This window comes from Bombina bombina, chromosome 10 (genome assembly GCF_027579735.1).
Source record: "Bombina bombina isolate aBomBom1 chromosome 10, aBomBom1.pri, whole genome shotgun sequence".
Taxonomy (NCBI): domain Eukaryota; kingdom Metazoa; phylum Chordata; class Amphibia; order Anura; family Bombinatoridae; genus Bombina; species Bombina bombina.
The window spans coordinates 57,267,474-57,293,103 of NC_069508.1; the positions used below are offsets into that span (position 1 = coordinate 57,267,474).

A 25,630-nucleotide genomic window follows, 5' to 3' on the forward strand; every position below is an offset into this window, starting at 1 on the left:
ACTGTTAAACTTTGTCGAAATGCCAATAACCACTAAAATAGCTATTAAAAAATGATTGCACCATGCAGCAGTTTACAAAGCTGTCGGGTTTTTAAATTTGACTTGACAAATTGCGTGCTTTACAACTAGATACGTGCAGCGTTAAAAATTTTGGTTCGCCAAATCTTTCAGAAAAAAATATTCAGGGAAATTAGTTTCCTTGAATATTCGTCTGCTGCACAATTCGGTATTAGTTTTGTTTTTAACTAAATTAATACTGAATAGTTGTGGAACATTTACATTTGTTTTCGTTAAACAAATGTAAATGTTCCTTTGCTACAAGTGAAAAACTGCACCTGTAGCGTTATACTTACCTCTAGCGTGCTGCAGCGCCGTGCTTATCCCGACCCTACTTCATAGAGCCACGTCACGCTTATCGGAGGCTTAGAGCAGCGGATCCAAGGGCCTGCACTAAAGGACATTCTTGGGGCTCTATGAAAAAGGGTTGGGATTAGCACGGCTCTCCAGCGTGCTGAAGGTAAGTATTTTAAAGAAAATAAATGAATGCTAATAAATGTCATCAGTATTTCTTCATTTTCTTTTCCTTTAGTTGGCATATTCGTTTGGATATTCATTTCATGAAAATGAAATTAAAGGGGCAGTCTACACCAGAATATTTATTGTTTTAAAAGATAGATAATCCCTTAATTACCCATTCCCTAGTTTTGCATAACCAACACAGTTATATTAATATACTTTTTACCTCTGTGATTACCTTGTATCTAAGCCTCTGCAACCTGCCCCTTATTTCAGTTCTTTTGACAAACTTGCATTTTAGCCAATCAGTGCGGGCTCCTAGGAACTCCACGTGCGTGAGCACAGTGTTATCTATATGAAACACATGAACTAAAACCCTCTAGTGGTGAAAAACTGTCAAAATGCCCTGAGCTGAGAGGCGGCCTTCAAGGGCTTAGAAATTAGCACATGAGCCTGCTAGATTTAGCTTTAAACTAAGAATACCAAGAGAACAAAGCAAAATTGGTAATAGAAGTAAATTGGAAAATGGTTTAAAATTACATGCCCTATCTGAATAATGAAAGTTTGTTTTGGACTAGACTGCTCCTTTAATATCTTTTTTGTTACGAATTTGCATTCATTAAAAAAAAAAACAATAATGTGTATGCCTATTTACTACTATTTTGAAAGTCAAAATTAAACTTTCATGATTCAGATAGGGCATGTAATTGTAAACACCTTTCCAATTTTCTTTTATCATCAAATTTGCTTTGTTCTCTTGGTATTCTTAGATGAAAGCTAAACCTAGGTAGGCTCATATGCTAATTTCCAATCCCCTGAAGGGCGCCTCTAATTTCAGTGCATTTGACAGTTTTTCACAACTAGAGGGAATTAGTTCATGAGCGTCATAAAGATAGCATTTTGCTTATGCCCTGGAGTTACCTAGGATTCAGCACTGATTGGATAAAATGCAAGTCTGTCAAAAGAACTGAGATAAGGGGGCAGTCTGCTTAGGCTTAGATACAAGGTAATCACTGAGGTAAAAAGCATATTAATATAACTGCGTTGGTTATGCAAAACTGAGAAATGTACATATATTCAATAAAAACAAATGAATATTTTTTGTTAATATAAATATATTAGCATGTCTTTTGTGACTGAGTTGATCGCTGGTGAAGGTGGCATGCACTAAACAAGTCTTTTACACCACTGAGTTAGAAATAGTAAATGCTGTACTCTGAAATGCTAGTTTGTTTTTTCTAAAAACTACCAAGTTACTAAATGTTAAAGGGACAGGCTACTCCAGATTTTTTATTGTTTAAAAAGACAGATAATCCCTTTATTAAACATTCCCCAGTTTTGCATAAACAAAAGTTATATTAATATACTTTATACCTCTGTGATTACCCTGTATCTAATCCTCTGCAGACTGCCCCCTTATCTCAGTTCTTTTGAAAAACTTGCATTTTAGACAATCAGAGCTGACTCCTAGGTAACTCCATGGGAGTGAGCATAATGTTATCTATATGGCACACATTAACTAGCACTGTCTAGCTCTAAAAACTGTCAAAATGCACTGAGATAAGAGGCGGCCTTCATGGGCTTAGAAATTAGCATATGAGCCTACCTAGGGTTAGCTTTCAACTAAGAATAACAAGAGAGCAAAGCAAATGTAATGATAAAAGTAAATTGGAAAGTTGTATAAAATTGCATGCCCTATCTGAATCATGAAAGTTTAATTTTGACCAGACTGTCCCTTTAAATGAAAAAAGGGGTAAGGTTATCTTTACACTGTTTGAGGCTCAAAATTGAATGTATTCTTATGTCTATAATAATTGTATAAATATTCAATAACAATTTAAAAAAAAACTTCCTTCAATATAGGATATGGTGACTAAATAATAAGAGAAAATAATTAAATATATTATGTTTTATTTTAGGTATCATAAAGACTAGCTTTTTACAGAATGTGGTTCTTTGTGTTATTACCTTGTTTTCACATTCATATTAATGTTTGAAATATTATAGGTATCCTCTTCAAAAACATAAAACAAAAGCTCTTGAATTGACAAATTCTTACCTAGATTTACTAAATATTAATAGTTCCAAAACAAATAATAATTAATAAGTAAAGTAATAACTACTTATTAGTAATAAAATACTGTGCACTCAAAACTCACTATATGTGAAATATTCACTGGCATTTAAGATTCACAGAGAAGGGTTTTCATTCACCTCAAAGAGATAAATAGTTTCAAACAGGATTTATCTGTTAAATACAAAACAAGATTTATGATAACCTCTGGTAAACAGGATCTCTTCTTAAAAGTTTTATTAACAGTTAAAAGCTTAAAAACAAACACCAAAACCACTCAGGGTAAGCCCACGCAGCATAACTCATACTGTGGTTGCGCAAACTTTGCAAGTAAACTCTGTCTATGACAGTACTTAAGCCTTATGGGAAATAATAACGTATCAGTATATTGGGCAAGTCACAAATAATGGTAGGTATGTAAACTCATAGGGCTATTTAGCACTTTCGATCAGGGGCAAACACCACTGGAAGTAGACTTTTACGGGTCAATTTATTATAGTGCGAGCGGACATGATACGAAGTCTACTAACTGCCATAAGCAGAGGAGATAAGATAAAACAAAACTTTTTTAACAGAATGGCAGCTGAACTCAAGGTCACAAAGACTTGTTCCAGTTTACAATTTCTATAATGCAGGTGCTAGCACTTTGAAACACTGTCGTGACCATGTTTGGACCTAGAGTGCATGAAGGTGCGTTATCTATAAAAGCTGATCACTAAGGCACAATCTCATTTGAAGGTCTCCTAGTCAGAAACAATGTTGCAAGGGAGCGGTTGCAAACTTTACAGTTTCAGTACTTTTAAAATCCAGTATAAAAAGATATTAGAACTCTTATCCATAGAAACCCGTAGTTGCCATCTTGTGTTAAGAACGCTCAAAAAGGTAAAGGGGTATATTTAACAATGTGCAAGCGGACATGATACAATGTAGCGTATCATGTCCGCTGCCCATCGCTAAATGCCGACAGCATACGCTGTCGCATTTATCATTGCACCAGCAGTTCTTGTGAACTGCTGGTGCAATGCCGCCCCCTGCAGATTTGCGGCCAATCGGCCGCTAGCAGGGGGTGTCAATCAACCCGATCGTATTCGATCGGGTTGATTTCTGTCCGCCGCCTCAGAGCAGGCAGACAGGTTATGGAGCAGTGGTCTTTAGACCACAGCTTCATAACTTCTGTTTCCAGTGAGCCTGAAGGCTCGCCGGAAACACGGGGCATCAAGATCCGTACAGAGCTTGATAAATTGACCCCTTAAAGTGATGGTAAATTTCAGACTTTAAAAATGTTGCAATGAAAATATATTAGTGTGCAAATAAAGCTGCATGATTATTTTTTTTTAAATTGTATATATATTTTATAATACAAGATTTATCATCCTACTTGATATCTTCTGTTCCTCCGCCCCCCTTTATTTCATCTTTTGACTGAGTTGTGACATAGAGTAATTCCACCCACTCTCTACATAGGCCTCCTAAGGGCTTTTCAAAGGGCTGGGCATCAAGAGTGTCATATGACGCAAACACTCATTGGATGTTCAATGGAATTGTCATTAAAAAAAAAAGAGAGTTAATCCCAGTGGGCCAGCATAAAATTTTAATAGAAACATTACTATAGACACTGATTTAACCCTTTTCACACATTAAAAAAAAAGTACACATATTTTTTTAATGGCAAAGATTACATGTATGGAATTTGATTAGCTAAAGTTTACCATCACTTTAATGCAGGCGTTAGTAGTGTGCGTATTACAAGTTGAAAGTAAATTGTGCATGAGCTAAATGCGACACTCACTAGCTTCAGGACTTTGCATATCGCACCCGCGCTAACTTCTTCTCCTTATAGATTTTAATGGAGCGCAATTTAAAAAAAAACAACTAACTAATCGCACTTCCATTCCAATCTTCTTAATATGAAAGGAAATTTTCCTTTTTATATATATATAAATATATATATATATATATATATATATATATATATATATATATATATACTATACTATATATATATATATATATATATATATATATATATACTAGTCCTAAAGCCCGTTCATATGGGCCATTTTTTGCAGTACAGCGGTCCCAACCCTTGCTCTCTCTCCCCCCTCTTTTGCTCTCTCTCCGCTCTCTTTTGCGCTCTCTCCCCCTCTCTTTTGCGCTCTCTCTCGCTCCACCTCTCTTTTGCTCTCTCTCCCCCCTCTCTTTTGCTCACTCTCCCCCCTCAATTTTGCTCTCTTTCTCCCCCCTCTCTTTTGCTCTCTCTCTCCCCTCTCTTTTGCTCTCTCCCCCTCTCTTTTGCTTTCTCTCCCCCCTCTCTTTTGCTCTCTCTCTCTCCCGCTCTTTTTTGTGCTCTCTCTCTCCCCTCTCTCTTTTGTGCTCTCTCTCTCCCCCCTCTCTTTTGTGCTCTCTCTCCCCCTCTCTTTTGTGCGCTCTCTCTCCCCCCTCTCTTTTGTGCTCTCTCTCAACCCTTTCTTTAGCACTCTTTCTCTCCCCCCTCTTTTGCTGTCTCTCTCCCCACTATTTTGCTCTCTCCCCCCCTCTTTTGCTCTCTCTCTCTCCCCCTCTCTTTTGCTGTCTCTCCTCCTCTCTTTTGCTCTCTCACTCCCCCTCTATCTCCCCCCTCTCTTTTGCTCTCTCAATCCCCCTCTCTTTCCCCCCATCTTTTGCTCTCTCCCCCTTTCTCTCTCTCTCTACCCCTCTCTTTTGTGCTCTGTCTCGCTCCACCTCTCTTTTGCTCTCTCTCCCCCCTCACTATTGCTGTCTTTCTCCCCCCTCTCTTTTGCTCTCCGTCTCCCCCTCTCTTTTGCTCTCTCTCTCCCCCCTTTCTTTTGCTCTCTCATCCTTCTCTTTTGCTCTTTCCACTCTCTTTTGCTTTCTCTCCCCCTCTCTTTTGCTCTCTCTCTCTCTCCACCCTCTCTTTTGTGCTCTCTCTCTCCCCCCTCTCTTTTGCGCTCTCTCCCCCCTCACTTTTGTTCTCTTTCTCCCCCCTCTCTTTTGCTCTCTCTCTCCCCTATCTTTTGCTCTCTCTCTCCCCCCTCTCTTTTGCTCTTTCCCCTCTCTTTCGCTTTCTCTCCCCCTCTCTTTTGCTCTCTCTCTTTCTCCCCCCTCTCTTTTGCGCTCTCTCTCTCCCCTCTCTTTTGTGCTCTCCCCCCTCTCTTTTGCGCTCCCTCCCCCCTCTCTTTTGCGCTCTCTCTCTCCCCCCTCTCTTTTGTGCTCTCTCTCCCCCCTCTCTTTTGTGCTCTCTCTCCCCCCTCTCTTTTGCGCTCTCTCTCCCCTCTCTTTTGCTCTCTCTCTCCCCCTCTCTTTTGCTCTCTCTCTCTCCCCCGTCTCTTTTGCTCCCTCTCCCCTTCTTTTGCTCTCTCTCTCCCCCTCTCTTTTGCTCTTTCTATCTCCCCCTCTCTTTTGCTCTCTCTCTACCCCTCTCTTTTGCTCTCTCTCTCGCCTTTCTTTTGAGCTCTCTCCCCTCTCTTTTGCTCTTTATCTCCCCTCTCTGTTGCTCTTTCTCTCTCCCCCTCTCTTTTGCTCTCTCTTGCCCCTTTCTTTTGCGCTCTCTCCCCTTTCTTTTGCTCTCTCTCCCCCTCTCTTTTGCGCTCTCTCTCTCCCCCTCTTTTGCTCTCTCTCCCCCTCTCTTTTGTTCTCTCTCCCCCTCTCTTTTGCTCTCACTTCCTCCTCTCTTTTGCTCTCTTTCTCCCCCCCTCTCTTTTGCTCTCTCTCTCCCCCTCTCTTTTGCTCTCTCCCCCTCTCTTTTGCTCTCTCTCTCCCCCTCTCTTTTGCTCTCTCTATCCTCTCTTTTGCTTTTTCCCCTCTATTTTGCTCTCTCTCCCCTCTCTTTTGCTATTTCCCCTCTCTTTTGCTCTTTCCCCTCTCTTTTGCTCTCTCCCCCCTCTCTTTTGATCTCTCTCTCTCGCATGCACCCGACCACGTCCAGCCATGCCCACCCCCACCCACCGCTGTCACGCCGCGGACAGCAGATCAGGTAGACTCTAAGGCCAGGTGTGTCCTCGCACTGTCTCTACTGCACATGACAGCTTTGGACAAACACACTTGGCCTTTTATATTATATTATAGGATATATATATATATATATGATTTTTTTTTTTTAAATATATATCTATACCTCTATATCTTTATGAATATATACAGTTATAGATATATACAGATATAGGAATATATATATATATATATATAATACTATGTATGTATAAAATGTCCTACAGCCATCTCCTGCTTAAATTTTCTAACGTGAGATATCTGTTGGCAAAACCTAACTGTACTGCACAGTCTGCTCATACCTCATCCTCTCTGAAACCTCAATGGGTACCATGTGTCAGAAACACGTGGCAGTTTATGTATACATTCCACATATTTAACTATTGCTTTCCAGAGAATACATGTGTGGTGAACATCAGGAGACAGTGTGCTAATAAAATATATTTTTCTTATGGTCTCAAGCTCATAATATTAGGGCGCTAATATGTTTTGTATAACAGTGCACAAGACATATCTTAACCCTGTCACTGCTGAGTCATTTTCACACTCCTGTGCTAGAGATGTTTTTAGTTGTTTGGTGTTCATTGCATTTACACATACATTTTAACTTCTTTTTTTTAACTGTATGCACACAGATTATACATTTTTTCAGCAGACCTAGCATTTTTAGAAAATAACTTTAGCTTGCAGAAATGTCATAATATGAGAAAACCCCACCATATGAAATGCAAAATAAATTTTTGTGTCAACCTCTATGGTGCACATATTTAATAGCACAATGGGAATCATTATTTTATAACATACATAGTAACATAGTAGATGAGATTGAAAGAAGACAGAAATCCATTAAATTCAACCTATACAGTTCCTGACTGATTTACAATAAGAAGCTCCAACTGAGCTTAAAGGGACAGTCAACACTAAAATTGTTATTGTTTAAAAAGATTAGATAACACCTTTGCCGCCCATTCCCCAGCTTTGCACAACAAACATTGTTATATTAATATATTATAACATTTAAACCTCTAAATTTCTGCCTGTTTCTAAGCCGCTACGACAGCCTCTTATCACATGCTTTTTTATTAGCTTTTCACTACAAGACAAGGCTAGTTCATGAAAGCCAGCTAGATAACATTGTGCTCACTCCCATGGAGTTGTGCAGGGCACAGCACTTATTGGCTAAAATGCAAGTCAATAAATAATAAATAGCCATGTGATCAGGGGGTTGTCAGAAGAGGCTTAGATACAAGGTAATCACAGAGGTAAAAAGTATATTAATAGTACCGTGTTGGTTATGCAAAACTGGGGAATGGGTAATAAATGGATTATCTAGCTTTTTAAACAATAACATTTTTGGAGTTGACTGTGATGGGTAAAGATTTAGTCATATTGAGGTTGCCCATTCAAACACTTTCTATTGCACAGCACTTTGGTGAAGATAGACACGTTTTTTATAAAGCCTGACCAAAAAAAATCTATTTTAAAAAGTAATACATTTTAAAATAGCGCGAAACAATTGAATGTGATGCCCCTTTAATGATAATGATAATAATATTAATAATGACTGGACCCCTGTTTATTTAGATTGTACTAAAGCAGGAGATCCCTCAGATCCTAACCCATTGGGATAATTTGGAGAATTGAAACAGTCACACAGACTCCATGTTGATTTTTATAAAAAAAAAAAAACTTATCAATATTTGTTTATATTATGAAATCTGATATTTCTGGTTTTTTTTTGGAATTCTGCATGAAACTGTTTATCTTCACTTAATTGCGTCAGTCAATTATTTTAAATTAGAGACAACTCACTTCCGTTTATATCACTGAAATAGCAATAAGGGTGAACAGTTGCTGCAGCATTTGCTTGAAACATTATACTCCATTCTAATATATCATAATTTTGTCATGGGAATTAACTTTCATGTGAGGTTTTCAAATGTAAAGCCATTAGGGAAGATTTAATAAGCAGCGAATGCTGCTATCTACCCCTGTAGTTTCCGGCTCGACGGAAACTACAGTCAAGAAGTAGCGGTTGTAAGGTTTTTACCTGCTTTTACTGTAATTAAACTCTATAAATTGTAGGGTTTTTTCTTTTACCAGAGAGCAGTGGATCTCATAGACTTTAGATTTCTGACCCTGCAACATTTCAAATAGTACTTATTGGGACCTAGTAATTATTGGAACCTAGCTTAGCCAATGACAAGAGGTGTATATGTGCAGCCACCAATCAGCAGCTAGCTCCCAGTAATGCCTTGCTGCTCCTGAGTCTAACCAGGTATGCTTTTCAAGAGAATGTAGCAAGTTAGATAATAAAAGTAAAATGCAAAGTTGTTTAAAATTGTATGCTCTATTTGAATAATGAAAACAAAATGTTGGATTTCACCTCTTACTGCATAGGACCAGTATCCCTGTAAAGGATATCAGAATCACAAAAATGCCTTCAAAACTTTACAGAACAAACAAATAAAAAAGAAAAGAAAGAAAAACTCCCACTATGAAACAGTCTACCAGAAATAACAAAATAATAAAAATGGGACAACTTTCTCCGGAGCATCCTCAGCTCCGTTATCACTTTCTCTTGGGTTACCTCAAAGCTCTGTCCTCGGTCCCCTTCTCTTTTCAATCTACACGTCATCATTAGGTTGCTTAATAAAGTCCCATGGGTTTCAATACCATTTGTATGCAGATGACACCCAAATCTACCTCTCTGCACCAGACCTACCTCCTTCCTTACTAACCCGTGTCACTAACTGTCCTTCTCATATCTCATCGTGGATGTCCTCTCACAACCTTAAGCTAAATCTCTCCAAAACTGAACTCCTTATTTTTCCCCCTTCTTCCAAAATCTCTACCCCCCAAATTTCTATAACTGTTGATAATTCCATCATTACCCCTACCCTGCATGCCCGATGTCTTGAGGTCACACTTGACTCAGACCTTTCCTTCACTCCTCACATTCAGTCCTTGGCTAAAGCCTGCCGAATCCACCTTAAAAACATCTCTAAAATTAGACATTTCCTTACACAAGACACAACTAAGATTTTAATCCACTCTCTTATCCTTTCCCGCCTCGACTACTGCAACTCCGTCCTCTCTGGTCTACCTAGCTGCCACCTAGCTCCTTTACAATCCATAATGAATGCCTCTGCCAGGCTCATCTTCCTTCCATGTCACTCTTCATCTGCTGCACCTCTCTGTAAATCCCTTCACTGGCTTTCTCTTGCCTCCAGGATTAAACACAAAATCCTCACTCTGATATACAAAGCCCTCAACTGCACTGCTCCCCCCCCCTACATTTCAGACCTTGTCTTAAGATACTCTCCCTCCTGTCCCCTTCGCTCTGCTCCCGATCTCCTCCTCTCGTTACTTCCTCACATTCCCGTTTACAGGACTTCTCCAGACTGGCCCCCATCTCGTGGAACGCCCTGCCTCGCTCCACAAGACTCTCCCCTAGTTTTAAAAGCTTCAGGTGCTCCCTAAAGACTCTTTTATTCATGGATGTTTACAACCTACACTAACCTTTCCTACCTCCATTGCTTTCCCCTTGAACCACTTAGAATGTAAGCCTATGAGGCCAGCTGTTTGCAGATCGCCTTTATTAGAGCTGACTACAAGGGGTCAATTTATGTAGCAGCAGATGCTGCTTCCAACCCACTTTGCTTCAGGTCCAGAAGTTAAGAAGCAGCGGTCCTAAGACCGTTGCTCCTTAACTCGTCCGCCACCTCTGAGGTGGGGGACAGCAATCAGCCCAATACGATCGGGTTGATTGACACCCCTTGCTAGAGGCCGATTGCCCGCAAATCTGCAGGGGGCAGCATTGCACCAGCAGTTCACCAGAACTGCAGGTGCAATGATAAATGCATTTATCGATGTGTGGCGGACATGATACGCTACATCGTATCATGTCTGTCCGCACAATAGTAAATTGACCCACAACAGTGCAACTCTCGACAGGGCCCTCTACCCATCTGATCCCTATAAATGTTATCCTGTGTACCGACTATGTTTATTGCGCTGCAGAATCTGTTGGCGCTCTACAAATACCTGATAATAATAATAAAAAATAATAACCTTGATAGCATTGAAAATAGTGAGATGGGAAACTTTGCTTGGTTCTTTAAGAGAGTCTTTATGTAATGCACATGTTTGGAATAAGTGTAGGTGAAAAATACTGACCACATCTCTAGAACAACCTGGAATGCCCACTGCCAATGCCTCGAGGAACCATTCATTCAGTTGTAATAATTGTTTTTTCACATTGCAATCAGTTCTCATTTTATATGTGAGATATCATGTACTGGGCACCCCATGAAACTATAGATGCTAATGGCAGGAATGACCACTAACGAAATGCTAGACAATATAGGTGAGATGATGCTCAACAAGGCCCCTCAGATACTGTGAGAACATCTTCTTTCAACAAGTTCAAACTTTTATGTCAAAATATTTTTATTTCACTGGTATTTTCAGCCAGTCACATACTGTCATGATTGAAGGGTTTTTGGAGTGGAGTTTAGATGTGTTGTCTATTGATTATAGAGACAGGGAAGCTGCCTTTTCCTTGGAAGATCTTCATCTAGGCATGTTTGTATAGTGGAGCAAAAACTTTATTAAAAAACAACAAGCAGACAAAAATGAGACCAGTACAGTGGAAGACTTTGCTGTGCAGGTATTCCAGGCAGAATAAAATAGCTTGTAACATTGTGCAACAGGTAACAAGGATACTTGCAAAGCTATAGTATAGTTGACAAATGTAACAACACTTGAAGAGCTGTGGTATAGCTTACACAGATAACAGGATACTTGCAGAGCTTCACAATATGAGAACAGGTTGCAAGACATAGAAAGCAAGGGCAGGTTGCAAGCCACAGGAAACAAGGTTGCAAGCCACAGGAAACAAGGATGCAAGCCACAGGATACAATAACAGGTTGCAAGCCCCCAGAAACAAGGACAGGTTGCAAGCCCCCGGAAACAAGGGCAGGTTGCAAGCCATCGGAAACAAGGGCAGGTTGCAAGCCACCGGAAACAAGGTCAGGTTGCAAACCACAGGATACTATAACAGGTTGCAAGCCAACGAAAAGAAGAGCAAGTTGAAAGCCAAAATAAGAACAGAATGCAAGCCACAGGATACTATAACAGGTTGCAAGCCACAGGAAACAAGGACAGGTTGCAAGCCACCGGAAACAAGGACAGGTTGCAAGCGACAGGAAACAAGGACAGGTTGCAAGCCACCGGAAACAAGGATAGGTTGCAAGCCACAGGATACTCTAACAGGTTGCAAGCCACAGGAAACAAGGACAGGTTGCAAGCCACCGGAAACAAGGACAGGTTGCAAGCCACCGAAAAGAAGAGCAAGTTGAAAGCCAAAGGAAATAAGAACAGATTGCAAGCCACAGGATACTATAACAGGTTGCAAGCCGTGGTATAGCTTACACAGATAACAGGATACTTGCAGAGCTTCACAATACGAGAACAGGTTGCAAGACATAGAAAGCAAGGGCAGGTTGCAAGCCACAGGAAACAAGGATGCAAGCCACAGGATACAATAACAGGTTGCAAGCCCCCGGAAACAAGGGCAGGTTGCAAACCACAGGAAACAAGGACAGGTTGCAAGCCACCGAAAAGAAGAGCAAGTTGAAAGCCAAAGGAAATAAGAACATATTGCAAGCCACAGGATACTATAACAGGTTGCAAGCCACCGGAAACAAGGACAGGTTGCAAGCGACAGGATACAAGGACAGGTTGCAAGCGACAGGATACAAGGACAGGTTGCAAGCCACAGGAAACAAGGACACGTTGCAAGCCACCAGAAACAAGGGCCATTTGCAAGCCAAAGGAAACAAGAACAGGTTGCAGGCCACAGGATACTATAACAGGTTGCAAGTTACAGGAAACAAGGACAGGTTGAAAGCCACCATAAACAAGGACAGGTTGCTAGCCACAGGATACAAAGACAGTTTGCAAGTCACAGGTTACAAGGACGGGTTGCTAGCCACAGGTTACAAGGACGGGTTGCTAGCCACAGGAAATAAGGATAGGTTGCAAGCCACAGGATACAAGGACAGCTTGCAAGCCAAAGAATACAAGGATAGGTTATAGGCCTCAGGACACAAGAACAGGATGCAGGCTTAAGGACATCAGGACAGGTAACAGGACAGTGAAAACCTTAAAGGGATACTGAAGCTATATTTTTTCTTTCATGATTCCGATAGAGCATGCAGTTTTAAACAACTTTCTAATTGACTCCTATTATCAATTTTTCTTCATTCTCTTGCTATCTTTATTTGAAAAAGAAAGTCCAGAACCCTGGACAGCACTTGTTTATAGGTGGATGAATGTATCCACCAATCAACCAGAACAACCCAGGTTGTTCACCAAAAATGGGCCGGCATCTAAACTTACATTCTTGCTTTTCAAATAAAGATAACAAGAGAATGAAGAACATTTGCAAATAGGAGTAAATTAGAAAGTTGCTTTAAATTGCATGCTCTATCTGAATCACAAAAGAAAAAAATTGGGTTCAGTGTCCCTTTAATGCCAGAGAACCTGAATGGGGGAAGGGCCAGACAATTTATAGGTGAGCTGATAAGTACAGTACAAGCAACTGATAAATCCTCACATAATGGATGAGCCCTCTGGTTGCTGAGAAGTAGGCTGCTGCTGAAGATTTTAAAGGGATGGGTACCGTCCATGAACAGATGTGACACATAACGCCTATAAAACGTGCTTTTCCATCCCCCAGAGCTGGCATTGTAAGTTTCCATCCGCAGCCAACTCCTAACCATCCATCTATTGGCTGAAATCAGTGGCAAGACATGAAATGTCAGAAAACAAGGACATCTTTCAGAAATTTCTCTGGCAGTCAAGTATGATTTTGAGAAAACAAAATAAAACGTTGCATGGAATTCTACATATATTTGGAACGCTTCCTTCAAATAAGATCGGCTACTGCAAAGTATAAATTATTTTATGTCAGTACCTGCAAGACTTTTCCTAAACACATTACTTATTTGGAATTATTTTGCACACGTGCTGCTGCTAACATGAAACATATCTGACAGTTTGCAAAAAAATATTTTGTACATTTTTATAGCAAATTTGTTATCTCACATAGCAGTTTTTGCATCTTATAGAAAAAGTAACTGTTTCTTTTTTAGCTAAACCACTTTCCAAACACATTGAGGGCACTATGTACAAAGGAATCATTTTGTTTGCATAATGAGCATTGAATCAACCCGCCATTGCTTTTGCCTTGTGGAATATTGTAAATTTCAAGTTGCAAATTATTCTGCAAGACCAAAGGCTAATGGGGTGGATTCTAGTCTTTCAGATCATGTATATTGGCTGTTTTAAGGCTCCCAATATGTATTTTTCAACATCAGAGAATCACAAGGGAAACAATAACATAATTTCTGAATTTGAAAAAGCGCATATCAGATCTGAGTGGGTATAGCAGAATTCACTTATAGGATATATGGATATAACATTGGTGATCCACTTGACCACAAGTTATTGACTTAATATTGACAACAAAATGGATAACTCATTGAGTTCAATAGCCCTAATCACTTGATAAATGCTCAAAACACACAGATCAACAAATAACACATATGGGCCACCAATCTTTGCTTGCTCAGACCTGAAAACTAAGATGGCGTAGAACCCATGGCAACAACGACGGCTCTTTTTGATGAGGATAGATTTGGGCCACATGAAATGAGATTGATAACAATCAATATGTAAATATAAAAACATGAAATCTGTATATATATATATATATATATATATATATATATATATATATATATATATATATATATATATATATATATATATATATACAGGGAGTGCAGAATTATTAGGCAAATGAGTATTTTGACCACATCATCCTCTTTATGCATGTTGTCTTACTCCAAGCTGTATAGGCTCGAAAGCCTACTACCAATTAAGCATATTAGGTGATGTGCATCTCTGTAATGAGAAGGGGTGTGGTCTAATGACATCAACACCCTATATCAGGTGTGCATAATTATTAGGCAACTTCCTTTCCTTTGGCAAAATGGGTCAAAAGAAGGACTTGACAGGCTCAGAAAAGTAAAAAATAGTGAGATATCTTGCAGAGGGATGCAGCACTCTTAAAATTGCAAAGCTTCTGAAACGTGATCATCGAACAATCAAGCGTTTCATTCAAAATAGTCAACAGGGTCGCAAGAAGCGTGTGGAAAAACCAAGGCGCAAAATAACTGCCCATGAACTGAGAAAAGTCAAGCGTGCAGCTGCCAAGATGCCACTTGCCACCAGTTTGGCCATATTTCAGAGCTGCAACATCACTGGAGTGCCCAAAAGCACAAGGTGTGCAACACTCAGAGACATGGCCAAGGTAAGAAAGGCTGAAAGACGACCACCACTGAACAAGACACACAAGCTGAAACGTCAAGACTGGGCCAAGAAATATCTCAAGACTGATTTTTCTAAGGTTTTATGGACTGATGAAATGAGAGTGAGTCTTGATGGGCCAGATGGATGGGTCAGTGAGAAGTGGGGGATGCTTGGTTGGGTGTGTACGGAGTGTGTAATTTCATATGTAAAAATAATAATAAATCACAATTGCACCGCCAGCTTGATTGAACAAACAAAAGTTCATAAACTTGCTATGTCAGCGGGTCACCCCAATCTCCCCTGACTATAGCCAAATTCGAATGAAAATGACATGTGTATATGAATATGAAACTCTCCAATGCAGTCAAGTAATATCACTTTTGATTATATTGCAAAGAAACTCACCACAGTCCTGTTTAGGTTAATCTTTCTCTTGTATCCAAGTGGTGTTGTTGATATTCTTGTGATGCTGGTGAGTATCCAAGCTGGGAATTGCTAAACCTCCGCAATAGGGGAATTAAAAGGTGTTTGAACTCGCTGAGTGTGCTCACAATGGCCAAACAATTCAAGTCTCACAAACAAAAGACAGTTTGGAGCACCAAAAAACGAGTGAAAAACAAATTTTTTTTATTTATAACAATAGGGTTACATAACCCCAGGGTAAGAGTGTATAAACAATAAAACGAAAAAACAGAGAACAAAAAGGCTGACCGGTTTCGGCGTGTGCCTTAATCCTAGCCTGCTTAAAAGTGTTAGTAAAATTCACAGCTTAAAAACCCACCTCTGTGTTTCAATTGGGTGTGAAATTCACACCTTTCTAATGGTTGACCAATGTTCAACTTCCTAATTTATCAGACACCTGTGTTGCCTACTGACATCACTAATGTTATTAGGTGTGGCGAAGTCTGTGCAGCCCTCTTAAAGTTTTAACTGTAAACTTTCCTTTGCCGACACACAGACCGCACAAAAGTGCCCATCGTCACATCTAATTTACTGCTGAAACAAATTGTAGTTGTATTTAATTAGACTTATAGCTTATATAAGCAAAATTTGCATTTATCTTTTCCCATTTTTATATCAACATATCTCCGTGTATGTAATGCTGTCTAATATCTTACGTATCTTGACCGTTACAACATCTTAGAATAGAAAAAGTTGTGGGACCTGAGACTGCCTGGGTCTGATAATGCCCACTATCCCTTTGTGTACAAACTTTCATAGCAAAAAAGGGATTTGATTGCAGCTGTTCGAGGATGCGTGTGTATTTGTTTACATGAGTGACGTGTGAATCACACCTCTAGTTCCGCCCTATAGGCTTGCATGCCCCATCGCTTCCACAGCACTAATCCGCCTTCCACTTTAATAATATATGTGGAGGAGGTGTGTTAGCGGTACCCCTGGCCTTTTGTTAGATGGTTTCTCCAAAGTAACCTCACAAAGCGAAGAGCCCTCACTCAATAAATGTACGTTTAACCCTAATAGATGCGGCTGAATAGCTCTATCTGTATAGTGTGCGTCTGTTGCGCTAAAGGGGAGGGGAGGGGGTGGAAGCGGGGTTTGGGGGGGGGGGGGGTTTGTGCAATTAAGGTTGACGATAATATGAAATTTAAGCAGATATTTTCTATCCCTAAGAATACTGTAATGGATCTGCTCTGTGAACGGAACACTGTAAAGCTTTTGCTCACTGTTACCTTATTACAATCGTGTGGGCATTGTTCTACAACTAGTTAGATATCAAGTACTGAAATATATATTTTGATTGGGTTATCTTTTGTTGTGTGCATTTATAATTAATGTAGTTTATATTTATAAACTTTTTAAATTTTTAAGTGCTGGTTAGAAATTATTTGTGTAGTATGAAATTATAAGGGAATTACTACAGCTACCAAAAATTAATTAAATCGAATTCTGAGTTCAGGCCCTCTGGAGACCTGGTTCTCAACCTAAAAATCCAGAAGGCCTCCCTTTCTCCCAGTTTCCGTGTTCTATCCAGTCCTCTATTCTGTACAGGGACCTTCTCTATGATAGTCCACGAAAAGTACCTGGGATCTTTTTGGTGTATCACGGAAAAGTGATTGATCAGAGGCGTTGTTAATTCACCTGCTCTTATATCAGCCAGATGTTCCTTTATTCTAACTCGTGCCTCCCTGGTCGTTAGACCTACATATTGGAGGGCACAATGTGTGCATGATATTAGATATACCACGAAATTTGACCGGCAGTTTAGGCACAGTCTCTTCTGGAAAGTTTCACCTGTGACTAGAGACCTAAATGAATCCCCCACTACCACTCTTTCACATGCCTTGCAGGAAAGATAATTGCATCTAAATGTACCATTAAGTCTCAGCCAGGTTGAGCCACTGGTCTCTTCCTGCTTCAGTCTAGTGGGGGCTATTATGTTACCAATCGTACGATTCCTTTTGTAAGCGAATCGTATGCCTTCATTCACTGTATCTTTTAATGCATCATCAGCCGAGAGTAGTTGATAGTTACTTTTGATTATCTGGCATATCTGATGGTACTGTCGTGAATAATCAGTTATGAACAAAATTTTGTTACCCTCTTTTAGTTGTTCCCACTCTCTCCTAGCCTGCTTCCTGTTCCCATTGCTGTTTTTTGGCCTTCTTTTAGATTGTTCAAGTAACTTGGCCCTGTCCATTCTACTGACCAAATTTCTTTCCTTAGTAACTATCGACTTTTGGTAACCTCTTTCTAACAACCTAGTCGTAAGCTCATCCGCTTGTTCTTCGTATATACGCTGACTAGTACAATTTCTTCTTAAGCGGATAAACTGCCCTCTTGCTACCCCTTTAAAAACCTTCTTTGGATGGCAGCTGGTTGCATGTAGGAGTGAGTTACCTGAAATCGATTTTCGATAGGTTTCAGTCCTAATTTTCTGACCTGTCTGGCCCTTCAGTGTGATGTCTAAAAAGTTAACTGTGTGTTCCTGAACATCTGAAGTAAAACTGATCCCTGCCGTGTTTTGGTTGAGACCCTTAATAAACTCTTCCAGATCTTCTCTCGATCCCTTCCAGATGAACAACAGGTCGTCTATGAACCGTCTATACCACACTATCTCCTGTCTGAAGGGGTTTCGCTCCCCAAAGACATGGGAGAGCTCCCACCAACCCATAAATAGGTTGGCGTACGAGGGGGCAAACTTGGCCCCCATAGCCGTCCCCCGCCTCTGGAGAAAGAACTCCCCCTCAAACAGGAAATAGTTGTGGGTGAGAAGGAACCTAGTGACTCTTAAAACATATGCAATAAATGCCCGGTTCCCCGTGTACCATCTGGAGAGGAAGAATTCTAAAGCCTCAAGTCCCTTCTCATGGGGTATAGTGGAATAGAGAGACTTGACATCAACAGTTAACCAATAATAATTGCTTTGCCAAGTTACGTCAGTGAGTAAATTCAGGACATGTTTTGTGTCAGCTAAAAAGCTCCAAAGGGTGTTTACCATTGGCTGTAGAATGTCATCCAGCCATTCTGAAAGATGTTCAGTAAGTGAGCCGATTCCGCTGACAATTGGTCTCCCCTGGACATTATCAGTAGACTTGTGTACTTTCGGAAGGTGATTAAACACCGGTATAGCCGGATCCTGTACCAGTAGATACATTTTGGTTTCCTGATCAATAAAGCCCAGGTCTACCCCATCATCCACCAAGGAGACCAGTTGTCGCTGGAATGACCTAGTAGGATCCTGTTGTAGTGTTTCATAATCTGATTCTGTTCTCAGCTGCCTCCACGCTTCTTGGACAAATTTGGTTCTATCCTGAACCACAATGGCTCCGCCCTTATCAGCAGATCTTATCACCAAACCCTTGTTAATTTTCAAGCTATTTAGAGCTTCCTTCTGTCTGCGCGTTATGTTGGATTCCTGGCCCCTTTGTGTGGTATATTGCAGCTTGACCAGATCGCTTTCTACTCTCTTTTGGAATTTCTCCAAGAGGGGACCCCTACTTTGTAGGGGGTAAAATGAAGATTTGCTCTTTAATTTTGGAGTCCTTAGGCTCCTGGCCCCTTCCTCTTCTAACTCCCCTTGGAGAGATTCCAAGATTCTAACGTCACAGAGTTCTTGGAAATTCATACAAACCCCACTCTCTATCTCATTGTCTATGGACCGTGGACTCTCATCTGATTCGTGGTACTCCCTTGTTTCTGACTTGAAATGCTTCTTAAGGGTCATGTTACGTATCATTTTATTAACGTCCAAAAGGGTCTTAAATAGGTTAAAGTCCATGGTTGGTACAAAGGTTAAACCTAAGCTGAGTACCTCCAATTCCGATTTATTTAATACATGACTTGACAAATTGATAACATTTAGTCCCTGTAGTTTCCCCTCTTTCGTCCTCTTCTTTGGGGGTATCTTCTTTGTTCCCTCGGTTGTTGATAGTGTTCTAGAGTGTCTCTTCCCCCCCCCTTCTGATGTTCTTGGGGGTAACTGAAAAACCTGCTCGATCTGGGCTCTTTCCGTGTCCCCTGGGGGCCCTTGGCTTATTCTAGGTTGTATCTGTTCTTCCCTGTAGTGTGAAGTAGTTGGTACTGGGCCCTGCCCTTTGTTTTTCAGGATCGGGGGGAGCCGATTCGAACCCTCCTTCGGTCTTACCGTGGCTTCCGGTGCTGCTAAATCCTCTCCTGAGGAGGAGCCATCATCCCAGGATTCCCCCTCACTTTCTTGAAAATTCACTCGTCTGTCTCTATTGGCCCTTGATCTGTTGCCCCTTCTGCCCCTGTTATAAAAAGGGGTTTGTTTGTTTTGTTCCTTTCTTAGGGCAAAACGATCCCTTCTGTTCCAGACGTAGACTCTATTTAGATTGTAGTCTTGTAAGTCACGTAAATATTTCGTGCGTTTAGCCTCTAATAATACAGATTTGGCTTCTGCCAACACTTTTTGCAGAGTGGCATCAAATTTCAAGAAGCTTGGTTCCTCACTTCTCTTGTTAAGTTCGTCCTGTAATTCCTTAATTTTGGTGCCAAGATCCTCAATGGCCTTTACCTTAAATTCACAAATCAATTTCATTAACTTGTAAGAACACTGTGTTAAATGTTCATTCCATCTCTCAATAAAAGATTTGTCATCTGTGATGAAAGTAGGAAATTTATTCAATCTCAGGCCTCTAGGTACCAGGCCTAGCTCAAGATATTTATTCAGGGTGTTCACGTCCCATTTTAATTGATCTTCCTTTATTAGGTGAAACTTTCCAGAAGAGACTGTGCCTAAACTGCCGGTCAAATTTTGTGGTATATCTAATATCATGCACACATTGTGCCCTCCAATATGTAGGTCTAACGACCAGGGAGGCACGAGTTAGAATAAAGGAACATCTGGCTGATATAAGAGCAGGTGAATTAACAACGCCTCTGATCAATCACTTTTCCGTGATACACCAAAAAGATCCCAGGTACTTTTCGTGGACTATCATAGAGAAGGTCCCTGTACAGAATAGAGGACTGGATAGAACACGGAAACTGGGAGAAAGGGAGGCCTTCTGGATTTTTAGGTTGAGAACCAGGTCTCCAGAGGGCCTGAACTCAGAATTCGATTTAATTAATTTTTGGTAGCTGTAGTAATTCCCTTATAATTTCATACTACACAAATAATTTCTAACCAGCACTTAAAAATTTAAAAAGTTTATAAATATAAACTACATTAATTATAAATGCACACAACAAAAGATAACCCAATCAAAATATATATTTCAGTACTTGATATCTAACTAGTTGTAGAACAATGCCCACACGATTGTAATAAGGTAACAGTGAGCAAAAGCTTTACAGTGTTCCGTTCACAGAGCAGATCCATTACAGTATTCTTAGGGATAGAAAATATCTGCTTAAATTTCATATTATCGTCAACCTTAATTGCACAAACCCCCCCCCCCCCCCAAACCCCGCTTCCACCCCCTCCCCTCCCCTTTAGCGCAACAGACGCACACTATACAGATAGAGCTATTCAGCCGCATCTATTAGGGTTAAACGTACATTTATTGAGTGAGGGCTCTTCGCTTTGTGAGGTTACTTTGGAGAAACCATCTAACAAAAGGCCAGGGGTACCGCTAACACACCTCCTCCACATATATTATTAAAGTGGAAGGCGGATTAGTGCTGTGGAAGCGATGGGGCATGCAAGCCTATAGGGCGGAACTAGAGGTGTGATTCACACGTCACTCATGTAAACAAATACACACGCATCCTCGAACAGCTGCAATCAAATCCCTTTTTTGCTATGAAAGTTTGTACACAAAGGGATAGTGGGCATTATCAGACCCAGGCAGTCTCAGGTCCCACAACTTTTTCTATTCTAAGATGTTGTAACGGTCAAGATACGTAAGATATTAGACAGCATTACATACACGGAGATATGTTGATATAAAAATGGGAAAAGATAAATGCAAATTTTGCTTATATAAGCTATAAGTCTAATTAAATACAACTACAATTTGTTTCAGCAGTAAATTAGATGTGACGATGGGCACTTTTGTGCGGTCTGTGTGTCGGCAAAGGAAAGTTTACAGTTAAAACTTTAAGAGGGCTGCACAGACTTCGCCACACCTAATAACATTAGTGATGTCAGTAGGCAACACAGGTGTCTGATAAATTAGGAAGTTGAACATTGGTCAACCATTAGAAAGGTGTGAATTTCACACCCAATTGAAACACAGAGGTGGGTTTTTAAGCTGTGAATTTTACTAACACTTTTAAGCAGGCTAGGATTAAGGCACACGCCGAAACCGGTCAGCCTTTTTGTTCTCTGTTTTTTCGTTTTATTGTTTATACACTCTTACCCTGGGGTTATGTAACCCTATTGTTATAAATAAAAAAAATTTGTTTTTCACTCGTTTTTTGGTGCTCCAAACTGTCTTTTGTTTGTGAGACCAGATGGATGGGCCCATGGCTGGATTGGTAAAGGGCAGAGAGCTCCAGTCCGACTCAGACGCCAGCAAGGTGGAGGTGGAGTACTGGTTTGGGCTTGTATCATCAAAGATGAGCTTGTGGGGACTTTTCGGGTTGAGGATGGAGTCAAGCTCAACTCCCAGTCCTACTGCCAGTTTCTGGAAGACACCTTCTTCAAGCAGTGGTACAGGAAGAAGTCTGCATCCTTCAAGAAAAACATGATTTTCATGCAGGACAATGCTCCATCACACGCGTCCAAGTACTCCACAGCGTGGCTGGCAAGAAAGGGTATAAAAGAAGAAAATCTAATGACCTGGCCTCCTTGTTCACCTGATCTGAACCCCATTGAGAACCTGTGGTCCATCATCAAATGTGAGATTTACAAGGAGGGAAAACAGTACACCTCTCTGAACAGTGTCTGGGAGGCTGTGGTTGCTGCTGCACGCAATGTTGATGGTGAACAGATTAAAACACTGACAGAATCCATGGATGGCAGGCTTTTGAGTGTCCTTGCAAAGAAAGGTGGCTATATTGGTCACTGATTTGTTTTTGTTTTGTTTTTGAATGTCAGAAATGTATATTTGTGAATGTTGAGATGTTATATTGGTTTCACTGGTAAAAATAAATAATTGAAATGGGTATATATTTGTTTTTTGTTAAGTTGCCTAATAATTATGCACAGTAATAGTCACCTGCACACACAGATATCCCCCTAAAATAGCTATAACTAAAAACAAACTAAAAACTACTTCCAAAACTATTCAGCTTTGATATTAATGAGTTTTTTGGGTTCATTGAGAACATGGTTGTTGTTCAATAATAAAATTAATCCTCAAAAATACAACTTGCCTAATAATTCTGCACTCCCTGTATATATATAGGGGCCATGTTTCATGTTGGTCATTTTGTCAATATTTTGGATTTACTGTGGAGGCGATAGGGATGTGATTTAAGGTAGAAAGTTGCATGAATCTGCAATTTTAGATTTGTGCTGTTTTGTTTCAAATAGCTGTTTAAGTGTTTGCAGATTGACAAACTTGGAGTACGGCTATCAGCCGAAACATGTCAGCTGTTCAGCTACTCTCCACTTATTGTTTTGCACTGTCCTCTGTCCTGTGTGTATTTGGCGAATATGCACTGTTTTAATCAGCGTTGAATAAATGTATGGTGTTGTAGCTTTGTGCTCCCATATGTGTGCTTATTGAAATCTCTCAAAGGTGCTAATTATATGATTGAATTGTGTAGAAAAGGAAATGCAAAAATTGGCATCAACGTTTAGTGGTAAGATTAGAATCCCGGCTAGTGACTTATAGTTTCCAGTAATCGTATAAATCTAATAATAGATTACAGTGCACTTCATATAATATAATACTATTTCATACCTATATCTCTGCTTTTAGGGCTGTAGTGGCAGGGTCATCTAGGGGGGGGGAGTAGCCCCCCTTGCACAATTGGAGGCTCCCCAGCAGCCCTTACACTCTCCATCCCTTAGCAGTCCAGAGACAGGTCACCTTCTGTGACAGGTTGCGACATATTGAGGAGAAAATGGGAAATATGTTTTTGCTTAAAATCACTGATATTTTTGGCCTTTCTTCCACCAGCTGTGTGCCGGTACCCTTTGGGGATGACAGGAGGGCAGATCCCAGATGAAGATATTACTGCATCAAGTCAGTGGTCAGAATCCACAGCAGCCAAATATGGAAGGTAAGTCCCAATATGTGTTGCACTAATGATTTTATACTTTCACTTTATTACATATGTTTTTATGGTAGACTAGTGTCCGCCCAACATTGCTGAATGTCAACTGCTTGTGCAATGCCGATCCTATGAGATCGGAGGGATTGATGTCCGTAGCCTCAGAGGAGGTGTACGACTTAAGGAGCAGCGTTCTTAAGACCGCTGCTTCTTAACTCCCGGAAACAGGTACATTCAGGGCCATTTGGCCCTTAATAAATCGTCACCTTGGAATCAACCCTTTCTATGTATTACATTTAGGAATCTAGTATTCTAAGTATCTTATTCTCTTCTAGAATTAAAGTTCAGCATTGTATCTTCACATTGAAAGCACTTAAAACACTTATTACTTATACAAGACAATTCTCATTGCAGTCCCATACATGGGATAACATTCAACATGAAATTAGATATACACATCCCTTACCTATTTTCTTTGTGGAACCCAACAGAGACACCTTAGCATGTCTTTACCCAGAATCCTTTGCTCCATTGGGAGGATATGCAGATGTGCTATACAATAATCTATTGTGTGTCTCTATACTCTGTGCAGTTTATTTTTCCCCTCATCTTTTTATTCATCATATTTTTTCAGATGAGTTTAGTCCACTCAATGTTAGGAAAAATACTGATTTATTACCTACTGCAATTTCTTGAAAATCTGGAACTAGTAAAATAGTGGAAATGTACTGCCCTTAGTGCAATGGTTTTTATTCCCACATGAATACACATGTAACTATTGTAATTTTAATGTTATCTCTCTTTTGATCTGGCTATTATCAGTCTCATAGATATCTATCTAATAATATCCCTTATACGCTTACCTCTAGGCTGCAAAATCTATTGTACTTTATGAATTAAATTTTGATTACCCAAAACCTCTCTCTTCTTTAAGTTGTTTCTAATAATCCATTTTACTGGCTGAAGTCTATTAAACTGTTCACAAGTAGATCCATAGGGGCGGATTTAACAAAGGGCAAGCAAATCATGTCCGCCGCACATCGATTAATGCCGACAGTATACACTGCCGGCATTTATCATTGCACAAGCATTTCTGGTGAACTGCTTGTGCAATGCCGCCCCCTGCAGATTTGCGGCCAATCGGCCGCTAGCATGGGGTGTCAATTAATGCGATCGTATGCGATCTGGCGGATTGATGTCTGCGGCCTCAGAGGAGGCGTACAAGTTAAGGAGCAGTAGTCTTAAGACCGCTGCTTCTTAACTCCTGTTTCCGGCGAGCCTGAAGGCTCGTGCGGAAACATGTTAAATCGGCCCCTTAGACTTTATAGTGGCATTTGAAATAGCTGATTTAACCTGTAGTATCCCTACCTATACTGAAAGTTTCTATACCTAGGTATAGGCTATTGACAAACTATGTAAACACAGCAGCAGAAGAAATTACACTTACAGTGGGAGGTGGAAGATATAATGCTCTAAATTATTAATTTGTAATTGTTCTTTTTAAGTATTGTACAAATACAGAGATAAAAAGGGATGCATTTCAGTGAAAGGATAACGAGATCTGATCACACAGCAAGCTTAGCCTATTTTGATGGTCTGTGGTTTCAAAGAGCAAATTCAGCTAATTATTTTGCAAAAAGAAACATAAATGAGCAATTTCTCAAAAATGTTATATGCTGCAGCTGGTATAACAAGTCAACGGGGACACATTTTACAATGAAATGTCCTTTTAAAGCCATTCACGTTTTTAATAGTTAATTTTAAAAATGCTTTATAAGCCCAGTATTTTTCTACAGTTCATTAATTCATAAATAATATATTTTGATTGTCAACTTTGATTTTAAATGTGTCAACATTGGGGTTGATTTGAAATCATGTCAGTTTTGTTTATCAGCTGTTTTTCGGCTCCTTACGTGTCTTCTTGGACATCAGAAATCAAATGATAACATCATTTTCGTTTTGGAAAAACATTGGATTGGTTATTAGCAAATTCACTCATACGATAAATGGATAACATTTGTTTTGGTGATCACAGTCCACCCAACCAAAAGTTATCGACTAAATGCTGACAACAAAATGAA

At 40.1% G+C, this 25,630-nt stretch overlaps 1 protein-coding gene across 2 annotated transcripts in view; it reads left to right on the forward strand.

Annotated features, from left to right (window-relative positions):
• DDR2 (discoidin domain receptor tyrosine kinase 2) overlaps window positions 1–25,630 on the forward strand; it is a 228,395-nt gene that overhangs the window by 109,666 nt on the left and 93,099 nt on the right. For both annotated transcript variants that reach the window (XM_053694077.1, XM_053694078.1), the window contains exon 3: window positions 23,456–23,558. In XM_053694077.1, coding sequence (XP_053550052.1) covers window positions 23,456–23,558 — 103 coding nt within the window. The remainder of the gene's footprint in view (window positions 1–23,455; window positions 23,559–25,630) is intronic.